The sequence below is a fragment of the Rhipicephalus microplus genome, chromosome 3, assembly GCF_043290135.1.
Source record: "Rhipicephalus microplus isolate Deutch F79 chromosome 3, USDA_Rmic, whole genome shotgun sequence".
NCBI classification, from domain to species: domain Eukaryota; kingdom Metazoa; phylum Arthropoda; class Arachnida; order Ixodida; family Ixodidae; genus Rhipicephalus; species Rhipicephalus microplus.
The window spans coordinates 265,974,704-265,988,420 of NC_134702.1; the positions used below are offsets into that span (position 1 = coordinate 265,974,704).

A 13,717-nucleotide genomic window follows, 5' to 3' on the forward strand; every position below is an offset into this window, starting at 1 on the left:
GGTCTCCTAATAAATCAACAACCAGATGGGCTTCGCGATTCTCGTTTTTAAGTTTCCGTTACTTCCTAAACAATGCCAATACAGCCGAAAACTGAGTTACATGGCAAATTCGAATGCAGCTGCAACATTTGTTTGCGCGAGAGACGACGCGGCGACATCTCTACTCCAGTTGTGGCGCTTGGCAGCGAAACGCCTCACTAGCATCAGCGGCCGCTTCCCATAGAAATCCGCTCCTTTGCCTGGGCACTGAAAAAATAGAGAAGGCGCTGACCTGGTTCACCAAAGTGGCATTTCTGATGGCGTCATAATGGAGCAACATCTCTGGTTCTACTCAACCAGTCTCGATAATTATTTTTTTTGGTCAGAAAGATTGTGAATTTACAAGTGCAGTAGAACTAGTACATAGTTACTTATTATTAAACAACATCTATAAACATTTTTGAATTTATTACTGAGTTTTAAAATGAATTTTAACATGCCCTAATTTTATCCGAGATTGTTGTAAAATATTGACTCTTGCCTGATTGAACCCGTATATCATCCTCGATCACTGTAGTATTCAAGAGATTTCCATAATTATTTCTAACTTGTCCTCAAATGTTTTTTCTCGTTTTCCCAAAACGACGTTTTTGATCATGGTGTAGTTTTGGAGTGACGATATCTCTGGTGGTACTTATCCTATCGCAGATATTCTTGTTTTGTTGAAAAAGGGGACAAATCGGGAGTGCCATAGGCATAAAATTTGAACAAATAACATCAGAAATGTTTTCAAAAAGTAATTTCTTCAGTTTGGTACTAGAAAGTTAGCCGACAGCATTCATTCTTGTAGCACTGCAAGCTCTGACTATACAACATCTTTTTCATATGCCACTGTCTTTGATCACTGCCAGCATTAAAGAGAAAACTCAACTCGAAAGTAGTCAATGCAAAAACACGAATTTCTCAATATTTTAAAACGTACTTAATGCACAAACCAGCTAATTGCATATTTAAAATCAGCATGCCAAAATACATAAAGGATGGACATTTGATCAAAATTCACCAATAAATAAAAAAATAAGTTAGGTAAGGGGCGACACGGGTCTTAGGGCTCTCTTATCTATTTTTGAGCCCAAGGTGATAAAAGTTGGCACGCTTTACTCAGCTTGTTAATTGATTCTAAAGTGTAGTATTTTTTTTCTGTGGCTTTATTAATTCATTATATAATCAAGATAACAATCTCTATTGTTGCTACCACAATTGGAAAATAATCACCAGCCAAAAATTTACAAATGGCAGAGGGATTGACGGTATACATAAAAAGCACTTTTTTGATTGGGTCATTATTTTTCACTTTACAGTATACTAAACTTCATAGCTCTGAGTGTGGTCACACAAAAGACCCATTTTAAAAACTTGCATCAAGAGAAATTAAAAAGTGCTTCCCATGTTGTGTGCTCCAAACAGCTTCATCCTACGTTCTGCTATCTGTAATAGTTTCCGATATATTGCAAGAATTGTCATGCAGAGTGTAAAAATTGCCATTTGGAGAAAATCACCAAAAAGTTCTAACATGTTTATTCGTAAAAATGTATGTACTTAGAATTATATAGTCATTAACATACACATGGACACTAGAAAGCCTGAGGAATGCAATTCTGCAAGCTGATTGAAAATCGAACAAGTACTTTTCAAATGTAAACAAAAACAAAAAAGTCATATTAGAAAGAAAGAACTGAGGCTTTAGAATCAGAATCGTCTCTCATCGTTGTTTTCTGTGCACATTTAGCTACAATGTGCAAAAATAATTACAGCTCTAGCTGTCCTAGGTCGACTTTTAAAGGACAAGCAAACAAGGAAAGTGGTCAAAATCTGTGCCTCGAGAAAAATACTGCTGAATTTGTATTTCGCTGTTTCGAGTAAACAATATAATGGTACACATACTTTATGTCAGTTAAAATGCACCCGGCATGTAATCAGACTGTTTTCATGAGGGTGTTGTTTCTTCAAATCCTGCTGCAAGTTGTCGCTGTGTCCTCGTCTGCCGACAAGGCCACTTATCAGTTCGGTGACAGTACTGACGTTGATGTATGGTGAACGCGCACGCGTCATTCGCGATCCGTCTAATGACACGGCGTTGCTTTCCGGCTTGTCCGGAATGAGTTACCGGTAAGTGTCACGAACCAAACTTGTGCCTTCGCTCATCAATTTCAAGGCTACATGAGTGCTGAGGTTTTAGTTTCCTTTTCACGTAAGACTGCCGTATTTTCGACTGGAGACTGCGACATCATGGCGAATACGTCGTTAAAAGCAGTCTCCCTGTTGCCAGCAGCCTCCATTGTGGGGGTGGTGAGCGAGTTGCCTGTTACCGCGAAGGGACTGATTTTCTGTTGTTCGGAGACAACACGTGGCGAACTCCACTATGACGACCCGTCATGCAGTTCACACAAAAACGAGGTTGTTTAGTCAGGCGGGCGAACCACGGCATCGGATCATTTATCAAGAAGACTGTGCTTCCGTTCTGTCGCTGCATAGGTGGATATATCTCCTAGCTTCACCTATGCTTCTTTACTTGTTGTCCTCTAACTGATGAGGTGCAAAACCAGGCGGCTCTCAGTAACGTTGTCAGCAACCGTTGTGGACCACCGCGAGATCGTTATTCTTGTCCTGAGCTATAGCGGGGCTCTTTCTGAAGTTCACAGTGATTTGACGATCACCACACCCATTTCACAAATTATTGTTGCGCACAACTTCTTTACTGCAGCTGGCAGTCGACAGCACCATAACAATATGGTGCATGTCCGCGCTTACGCAAACAGTGAACCAGACACCAGAAATGCCACTTAAAGGGGCAGACTGCTCTTAGACATTTTTTGTTTATTTCTTCAGTGATCTTGATCAAACTGCACAGATTATGCAGTTTTTCTGCCGACTTCAAATGTTTAATCAGTTTTTCTGTAACTCACCTTATTCCTGCGATAACTTAAGCTCACCCCCTATTGTGTAAGGCCACTATAGAAGAAAATGTGCTTAATTAAAAGTGATATTTAAAGTATCTTAACATATACTAATGACTATAAACTGGAATAATGCAAGAGTTTTCTGTTTTTAAGCCTTTCTTATTATTTTACAGCATAATGAACTATTCCTTTTCAAAAGCAGTTGGAATTGGTTTAAAACTTTGATAAATAATTAATTAAAATGCTTGTTCTCTAAATTCTCCTCCCATACTTGCACCCTAAACACATACAGGTTTCCATTGCAAAAATAACAGTTGTGTATTTACTTTTTTGAAAAATGGAAAAAACTGAAAACACACAGCTGATTCAAAAAAGCAACAATCATGGTGTGAATGTTTAGCAATCTTCATAAAAGTGCTCATAAATTCGTAGCAGAGCTTATAACACAGGTGCCGGCAAATTATAAAGACGCCTCGAAGTTGGTTCCCCATTTTTTTGTAGGTTCTGCATGTTAACAGCACCAAAAATCTGAACAGTTATAATGACATTACAAAAAAATTATCATTTCCTCGCGTGTAAAAATTTGCAGAGAGTTAGCAAAATACTTGTAGATACCAAATATGTCAACTTAAAAAAATGATTTTTTTCTCGCTTCTTCGTCCCAAAGAGCAGTCTGCCCTCTTGACCAAAATCGGGCGCTAGATTTTCTCATGAGCGCCAACGAGCCAATAGAATCCCATGCTGGTGAGTTTTGATGACGCATTTTTGCTGAAAAACGAAGCAAGGGGAGCCAGCTGTGGCACAAAATTGAAGATGAAGAACGACCTTTCCAAACGAGACTAAGACGATCATGATAGCTCGTGTGTAATGGTAATGGTTCGGTGCGGAAAAATTGTAATTTTAGAAATCCTTTGCGCTTGCGTTCATCTTATACGGGTGTCATAAATTGATATTGCGCCAGAAGTAATGATGCGAGAAGCTAGAAACTTCTCAGATAAGTGCGACAATATGTACAGATTTCGGAAATATCTGCTTCAAAAAGCCGTTTTTTTTTCGGTTTTCGGCTTTCCAAGATTCCTGTTCCCCCTTAAGTTGCACCGCCAATATTTCGTCATGGTCTTCCGAGTAAGAGCAAATATTCTCCATTCTTGTCGTCTCCTCACTTCACCACTAATATTACGCCACTATGATCATACGACGGCAACTGAAGTCCACACCGACACCAGCAGCATCGGCCTCCGTGTGGTTTAATTGCAACGAAAGCCTGAGTTCAACTTGTATGTCATCACAACACCAGCAGAACTCTCACCAAGACTGAGACAAACTAAAGTGTCACTGAGAAAGAATGCTTAGCGATCGTTTAGACACTTGTTAAGCTCCGCCCCTACCTTTGTGGCCGTACATTTGATGGATTAAGAGACCACCACTCATAATGTTGGTTGTCATTGGTAAAAGATCCATCGCGTCACGTCGTTTTGCCTGTTGGGCTCCTCAGCTTCAAAAATATGACATCCGCGTCATATACTGTTCCAGCCCCAAGCATCCCGATGCTGATACACTCTCGGGCTCCACACTATTCACTGAAATTGCATCTAGTTTCCCAGGCCACACGTTGTGAGCTCTTAACATCAAGGTGCCTCTATTCCTTCCTTGCACATACCACAATCTAAAAACAGTTAGTACTACAGCCATGAAGGCCTTAGCGCATCGTAAATAGATGAACAGAAACTCAAAATGCCTTTGCCGACATAAGGGGAGGAAAAAAGTGACAATGTCACTCTCACCTTCTGAAAAAAGCTCCTGTCAATGTACTTACTTGTGGTCTTGCGATTCTGAATATAAAAGCAAGAAAGCAAGAAAGATTGGTCATGCTTTAGCAGGTTTTCATTGATACCAAAATGTACTAATTATCGTAAAATTCTCATCAGCTGCCCCTGCCCCAACTGCCACTTTGAGCCCATCACGCACAGTGCCCCAGCAACAGTGACCTGCTTGAATCCAACCCAATTCTGCTTAGCTTCGATATCTGTAAACTTTGTACACTTATCTTAAATTATGGAGCATGCAGTTAGCAAAAGTAAGGCTTCTGACATTTGTGTCTGTTGTCCAGAGTGTTGTTGTATTGGTGTACACCCATCAATAAGGGGTGCTTCCGTGCAGTGCTTGCCGAGCTCTGATTGTGTGTCCTTTATGTTTCTAAGTCATTGTTGTAATCCACAGTGCCATGAACAGGAACCAGGAATTTCCAAAGAAGTTCACATGCACTTAGTTCTCAAAAGCGAAAGCTAAATATGGCTAGCAGAAACGAAAAACTATCCGGCAGAGATGATACGAGCGGTCTATGTTAGCTGTCCTATCAGTTACGTCATTCTTAGAGTTGTACCCAAGCAGGCGCGCCATTGGTTGCTTTGTGAGTGATGCTTTTCATCCCGTAGCAGCCATGGCGTCAAGTATGCACGTATCAGTTTCTACCAAGAGCTCCCACATGAGTAAGCCGCGAACAACTCTAGAAGAGCACGGACAGCGGAAACATAAGAGAGCTCGCGTTCGTCAGGCCAATGGTGCAGTCTCAGACCCAGGAGGCCAAGTGTCGCCAGCAACTGCACAGTGATGATCTGGCAGTCTTTCAAGCCGCGCTGAATTGCGAACGGGAATGTAAGCACTGGTGACACGTGGAGCCTGCAAATCACGGCACTGAGTTAGCTCGCGATTTTAAATGTTTGCTGGCACAACAGCGTCAACAGAATGATTACTGGAGCGCAAGATGAATGCCCTCTTTCGGCAGGAGTTTCTCCAGAGGCACTTTGGCATTCGCTGCAATGTATGTGACCACCTGCGGTTCGCGAGCAACCACTGTGATTAACGCATTTGAAGCACATTTAACCGTTCATAACACTCCTCTATGACGGTGACCAGACAAGGCACGATGTGCGGCACGTGAAATAAGCACTGTGGTAAACCCAAGCCATACCTGTGTCTGACCTCATTACTAAGAAGCATGAAAAGCTTCAGTTCAGTGTCGGGTTAAACCCACTGCTCAACACTGGGGCCGAACTTTTCAACTGTCGCTGGTTAACCATTTGTATGGTGTGCTTGGGCTGTGATATTTTTTTCCGTTGGTAGGAAAACTTCGCTATCGCCACCTTGAGATTGAAGGGGGCTTTTTCAGCGTTTTACGATAAACAATTTTTCATCACAACTGTCCTGGTGAACAGCAAGTCTCACAGAGGTAGCAGCTATATCAAAGCCACTCGCACATGAACGAAATAGACCAGCCAAATATCGTCACTAGTGGGACAAAGAAAAGAGCCGGGGTGCTCTACACTTCTCTTCGTTTAACTGAGAAGGTGGCAGAGATTGGCATGCCTCAGCTGAGGCCTCAACAATTTCATCCCCTTGTAGTCTCTTAGTAGTATGGACCACTTGTTACGTAAATCACGGGAATCGCCGATACAGTATAGACCGCTTATAACGTAAGTCACGGGAGTGGCGAATATCCACACTATAACCGAAACAACCTTTTTCAAGGATCTAACTTGCGCGAAACGTGTTGAACATGCAGCTTCGCGTGTCCGAAAATCGAAACGTGCAGTCTTTCTTTCATTCTCTTTTTCTTCCTTTCGCCCTTTGTTCGTGCACTCCGTGTCCCCTCCTCCTCCGTAACGACCTCGTCGTTCACTCCCCAGTGGCGCACTCAGCGCGCCACCTTTCAGAAGTGCACTCGCTACCACATTTATCAGAAACAATTTCAGGCAACCACATTATAACCCGTCTTTCATCTTGGGGGACTGCACAATAAGCGGTATGCATATACATGAGGTTCTATGGGAGGGCAAACTGGAGCAGAAAAAGACCGCATTGTAAGCGTTTCTGCACTATAAGCGGTTATGTTACAAGTGGTCCTCACTGTATATGCACTATGCAGTATCACGACATAACCAAGACAACCTTTTTCAAGGCCGCATTTGTACAAAACGTGTTGAGCTTGCAGCTTCACGTGTCTGAAAATCTAAGCATGCAATGCGTGGTGATTATACTCATTTAAATTTCCGAAAGGGAATAAAAAAATTCAATGTCTAAGGACACGCACTGCTAAGCAAATGAACGCCAAAAGGGAGGGGGGATAACAAAGAAAGCGTCATCGCGAAAATTTGCTGACTCCTCAGACCGCCTCAATTATGCACATTACACAGAAACTGTATCGAATAACATACACAATTTTATGTGCTGAAAGACGCCAACAAATCTATTTCATGGGTGCGCACCGGATTTAAGAATATCGCAATGAAATTGCGAGCCACCATTCAAGCCCTACCACAAGTACCACCCTCGTTTTTATCAACAATATGTGTCCCTTCCGTTCAAATGCACCCATCTCAAGGAGTGTCATTGATTCCTTACCAAAGTGCGACTTTGGTAGCACACGACTACCACAGAAATTTGGTTGAACTCCGTTATAAAATAACTGGCTGGCCTGCGCGGAACGTGCAGCACAGTCCCAGTGAAAGCTGGATTGACGGCATTTCAGAGCTTTTTCTAGACAGTCTTTGGTTAACTGCAACAAGCACACTTGCTCGGTAGCCACTATGCCATAAAAAATCATAATTTTGTTTAGGAGGCAGGCATTCACAATGCTATCCTTCGTCATTCTTCGGAGAAGCGTCGTATCTACTACACACATGCAAGGAATTTCGTGGAAATTTTTAACGCTATAGTGGTAAAGAGCTCGCCGCGAGAAAATTCTGGCATATGTGTCAGTGGTTGTGAGCTACAAATCATCATCCTTCCCTGACCAAAAAATTGGCCACTAGGATGGCACAGTAAATTCAACAAGGTGCACTTTGGCACAGTAGGCACAGGAGCATACTCACTGGCAAGGCTCTCCATACGATAATTTCAAGGTGAAGGTAAAAATTATTTGCTGCGGAATTAACCATGCTTGCTCGAACAAATGACTCCAAATGGGGTCTAAAGAACTGAAGTGGTTCATGTGCTGTTTACAGCTGGAAAGAATAGTTTTGCTGATATGTTCAACAAAATATTTAGGTTGCCAGGTCCTGGAAGGCACATCAAAATAATGAATTTTGGCATGCTGCAAACAGCATGAAGAAAAACTAGTGCATGTTCTTTAGGTTTCGCAATTCGATATTTTGTTGCAGAATAAAAATATCAAGAATCACACAATAACTACAGTTATTTACACAATACTTGCACAAAACAATGTATCAACCTGTTCCCATCACATCTACCGGGTCATACCTGTGTGCGCCTCATTTGTGTTTGCCGGTCAAAGGTGAGTAGCAGCCGACGTGTTCGGGCAGGGGGTGGTGGAAATGTGTGGTACTCGTTCTGGTCCACGCCAGGTGGCGCAACACAGTAGAGAAACTTCTCATTGACAAAGTCTTTGAGTATGTAGCGCGATGCACGTGGGTTATCCGGCAACCCACTCTGTGTCATGAAGCCTCGCATGTCTGCAAAATATGGCCGAACACAATCTATATCTGGTCATTTCTAACATTAGACATTTGTACAAGGCATCAGTCTAAGTCTGGTTTTGAAAAGCAGCAGTCAAAGCTTCATAAGGTATGCGAGAAAATAAAGCATGAAGAAATACTGTTGATAACATACATATATGATAGGCAGGCATGGTGGTGAAAGTGGTTGAAGCATTGCAAACAATGAAGTAGATTAGAAGTGTGGCGGTTTGGGCTTGTTGGTATGATGATAGTTATAGATAAAGAGCAGAACGATTCCTTGTCCCTTTGTCGTCGTTCTGTTTTTGTGCTATAACTATCATCAAGAGAAGTACAACTTTTGTGAGGACAGTTTTGACAGTTTCAGCCAGAGTCTGGCCGAAACTGTCAGAATAAACACTTCCATTGTTACTGTCCTTATGGAGCTTCCTCTTCACTATAAATACACCGACAAGCACAAAGGCTACGCAAATTCATGTACAGTTAAAATTTCTTGTACAAAACCTCAGAATATTGATTTCTTCAGATTTACGACTTTTTGAAAATTTCCCTCCAAATGTCCACTGGTATATTGTAAAAATATTTCATTACTACGAATTCCATATTATTGAATCTTTGAAAAAAACATTAAACATTATTCCCCTTCTATATCTCAACAACACCTCAAAATAACTAATAGCGATTTAAAGACGTTACTTGTGGCTGTGGAAATAATGCCTACCTCTAAACCTGCCACTATCATCATCAGAACGCCCACTTATTTCTCTATGTAATATCATTGCCTGGAACTTGTTCTTTGTGTCAAGCTTTGCGCCGTTGCCTTTGTTTTCATTGGGCAGCTTTCCCAGCGCGCTTGTTATGCAGCCATTTTCTAGCCTTGGTTGGTGGTTCAATGTTCACGGTGAGCTCTCAAAGCAGCACGAAAGAAATGCTACAACAGTGAAAAAGCAACTTGATTGGTATGAAGTCATTGATGTAACACTACGCCACACAGTGCAACAACGAAACATGCACGTGAGCTTAGCCAACGACCAATAAAATTCATAACATTTGACGTAATAACGGTCGACAGCGAAGAAAACATCCAAAATTGAAATAGCATGCGTGAACCAACGTGAACGATCGGTATTCAACACCGATGCTTCGCCGTGCAGAAGAAGGATGCCCAGATTTAAGAGTGCTGTGACTCCGGGTGCCGCGGGTCATATTCTGGTAGCGGGCCCCCGTCTTAGGACCTGTCATCTAACAAGTCAGATGAGTGCTCGTAAGAACGACAATAATTTATTTACTGGGAAGTAACTGAGAACTCAAAAGGAGGTGATCAAGTAAGTATGAGCTCGCTGCAGAACTGAACAGGAATCAGAACTCAAGAACCCTAAAACCAAAAATATACAAAAGGTCTTCCGCTTATATAGTGCCGTGTTGCCAACCCCGGGCGCGATGTCCAAGGGTTCAGCCAATACGGCGCTCGATAAGTGCTCCACCCACGAAGGCGGGGAAAGACACCGCAAAATACACGGAGAGGGCACAGTCTACACGATGCCCAAATATAGTCATGAACGCACTGCACCAACGTTTTCAACACATCACCAAGATTTTGCGCACATTCGATGATCCAGATGACCTTGGTTTCCAAGAACTCTTCCGGCAAGTAGGGTGAGGTTCGAAAGACCGGCTCTTGGTACACGTGCGAAACTTACCTGACTGCGTTCGTATAGGACAATGTAGTGCTCTGACAGCTTATCATCAATCCTGCCACTCCATTTAGCCGATGCCATGGAGACAGGGGGAAGGAGGAATGGTCGACTAATTTCTCGTCGTCAAGGCGCTGAGGTGTGCTTTCGGAAGGGCTGCAGAAGATAGTGCCTTTTTCCTTTCCTTCAACCACACATTCAATCCCTCGTTGTTTGCTAGGAGTTGTGGCTGAACTGCAAATTTCCCGGACTTTGCTTCTCTTCGAACAAGCTTTGCTTCTCCTCGCAAGGTCCAGCCACAATTGGTTTGGATTTTAGCTTTCAGCCCAAACTGCAAATACCATGCTGGTTTTGGTCTCTCTAGATCTACGGTCACCTCGAAAGTGGCCCGGTTGCCTCCTTGTTTCCCTGGAAAACCTTAAATGGAGTCGAGTTCACAATGGCATTTCTTTGATCGTGCGTTTTCCTAGCGCCGAAGCGGTCCTAGAACCCCTGGTTCACGTTTCGCTGAGAAGAAATCAGCCCGTCTTGACGGCACATCTTTACTTTTAATGTGTCGAACTGTTTTCGTCCAGTTCACAAACCCCAAAAGACTTCAATAATAATGCCACGTTCTATTTCTCAAGTTTTGTTATCACCCCAAAACACTACAAAATTTTCAGCACAAAACGCGCGTGCACTTTTTGAGAAGCTTCCGAACTTTAGTAGATCATTTCGATAAGATCACGCCCGCTCTGCGAACTGTACAAATTATTCTGGAACCTATGCTCCCGCCAGCGATAACGCTAGAACATTCGATGGCAAGAGTATAAATGCCAACGCACTTCGCCGCTTGTCAGTAGTTGATCGACGGCCGATGCTCCGTTTGCCGCTTATTTGGCGCCGGGATTCCCGCGACCAGGTACGCTCCCAGTCGTCCACGCCATCTTATTGAGCATCAAGCGAACCCCTGGACGATCTCCCGGCTCGGTCCAGGCCTTTATCGTGAGCCAACGTCCGGGAACCACACCGCAAGCCGTGGGAGCCAGGGCCAGGACGGAAGTGTGATGGCTTTCGCAGCGCCACCACCGAAAGCTCATTGCTTTAACTTCAGTGCTCCAGAGGGTAGCACCATCGACGACATCATAGATGCCCTCGAAGCAGTAACCGGCCCTATTGGTATCAAGTCCCTCGAGCACATGGGAGGTGCAAAGTTCGGCACCGCAGCCGCAAACGTCCATGCAGCCACCAAGCTGAAGAGCCGGGGCGCCATTCTCTTGAACGGCGAATCAGTTCCTCTAGTCAGCGCAGGTCCTGAAACAGTCTACGTCGCAGTCTTCCGGGTACCTCTGTGGGTAAGCGACGCAACCCTAGCGACTGCTCTCTGCGCCTACGGCAACGTGCAACATATCCACGAGCCAGTGTTCAAGGGCCGCCCTGGTGTTGGCACAGGTGTCCGTGTGGTGCGAGTGGAAATGAAAAGCCAAATACCGAACTTGCTGACAGTCCAAGGCTACAATGTCATGTGTGACTACCGGGGTGTCAAGAAAGTGTGCTCTAAGTGCAGGAATGCTGGCCACATCGTCATAGATTGTGCCACGCCCCGTTGCACGCGACGCAACGTGTTTGGACATGCCACAGAGGGATGCGCAGAACCGTGCCGCAAGTGCTCAGGCAGCCATGCAACAGCTGACTGCGTACGTCCGAACTCCTTCGCAGCGGCTGCAGCCGCGGCAACCGAAGAACAAGCGTGCACCGACCTCACGCCCGAATTGCAAGATGACTATCCGGCGCTCGAGCCTGCGAGCGACACTGACACAAGTGACACTGACGCCCATGCTGAACCACAAGACGCAGGAGACCTGCCTCCCCTGTCGGAGAAAGCCTCGTCAACCCTTCACACCCCGTCCGAGACCAGCGAATTCTTGCCGGACGTCTATGAAGAACACAGCTCATCCAAAGCCGAAGCCCGAGTGCCCGTACTTAGCAGAGACCACGAGAGCTACAGCTATGACACAGTTGGCACCACCAGTAGCTCCGAGGTGCCGAGAGCTTTGATGGGACGCGGCACCCGAACGACGGGACGTGCAGACGCTCCGATCATCGGCCCAGACAAGACCACAACAGTGATTATGCCACCGACAACCACGAGCGCCCGCGCCAGCAATTACTCGGCTCAGACCCGCAAACTGAGCCTGTCAAACCCCATTTACCAAATTACAGGTGTGGCCGCCGGCTCGCTGGATTTCGTGCCGACCGGTTGTGCGCCCGCGCGCTCCGCGCGCTTGCGACCTTCGGCGTCACCGTAGCTCTGGCCGACTGGGCTCGCCCTACGTCACCTCCTGTCGCCGACGGCCTTCGACGACAGTGTAGCTCTGACCTACTGGACCTGCTCTACGCCATCTACAGACGCCGACAACATCTCTCGCAAGTGTACCCCGTCCTCGGACTCCAGTGACCGTGCTTCCATCTTTCCTTTCTCTCCTATCCTCTCAGTTTGTTGTTGCTTCTTCTTCCTTTTTTCTGCACTCCTCCTAACTTTTATATTCCTCCTCACCCCCATCCCTTGTGAGCCCTGTGGCGGTGTCGCTCACTGAAGCAGACAATAACGGGGCTCACTTTTCTCTTCCTTTCTCTTTCTTAAGAACCACTCACGCCGGTGCGAGTGTCGGTGCCAGCGCCATGGAAATAGACCGTTCAGCCACCAAACGAGCCCACCCATTGACCACGGACTCTGAGGGCTCTACGGACAGTAGTAAGCCCCAAAAACTCGCTAATGCTCTGACGACGTCAGAGCATTTCTCTCATTAGTTTTTTTCACTCGTTGAGATCTCGCCCCACCCCCTGCAAGGGGTTTCTCTGAAGTTTGCACGCACTCCCCTATTTTCAAAATGGCTACGGTGCATTTTCTCTCCTTAAACGTCAGGGGTTTCAGACGCCGAGATAAACAGAGAGAAGTCATGCACTTCGCAAGGTCACGTCATGTCGATATCCTTTTCTTAAAGGAATGTAATTTTAGAACCCCTTTTGATGTGTAATCCTTTTGTTCACATTTTGGAGCCGAGGCCTTTTTTTCGCTGACTGATTCTAAGATGTGCGGAGTCGGAGTTGTTTTTTTGACACCAGCGTTACGTCAAAGAGCACACTGTGTTTATGGTTTTGACGGCCGCACACTAGCAGTAGACATTGACCTTCACGGCAGACGAGTAAGGGCGCTCGTAATATATGCCCCAGCTCAACGGGGGGGCATGGCCGACTTTTTCAATTCACTCGACTCATTTATGTTTGACAGTTACCCCACTTCCTTAGTTGGAGATTTCAACTGTGTTGAGGACACCGACAGAGATGCGCGCGGACGCAGACAAAGCAGACAATATAGCGGAGTTAGCGCATTGCGACAACTCATCCGCAATTTCAAGCTCAGGGGTGCGTTGGTCGACACTCAAGGGAATGACTTCGTTGCAACCTGGCAACGGGGTCCCAACATGACCCGGCTAGACCGCTACTATTTTCCAGAAGTGCTAGCCACTCATGTCCTTAGTTGCGAGGTCATTTTCCACCGGACGTTCCATGCATTACAGACCATTTTCCAGTGTCTGTAAAACTTTGCTTTGAACAATCCACTACATTT

General features: G+C 45.1%; 1 protein-coding gene across 2 annotated transcripts in view; it reads right to left on the minus strand.

Moving 5' to 3' along the window:
• Positions 1 to 3,233: 3,233 nt before the first annotated feature.
• The window catches only part of LOC142804251 (uncharacterized), a 168,842-nt gene continuing 158,358 nt past the window's right edge, over positions 3,234 to 13,717 (minus strand). The window contains exons 4-5 of one of the 2 annotated variants that reach the window (XM_075890992.1): positions 8,199 to 8,410; positions 3,234 to 5,618 (exon numbers count right to left, since the gene is read on the minus strand). In XM_075890992.1, the coding sequence (XP_075747107.1) occupies positions 5,490 to 5,618; positions 8,199 to 8,410 (341 nt within the window). In that variant the 3' untranslated portion in view covers positions 3,234 to 5,489. The remainder of the gene's footprint in view (positions 5,619 to 8,198; positions 8,411 to 13,717) is intronic. The other variant, XM_075890991.1, reaches the window with a different exon arrangement.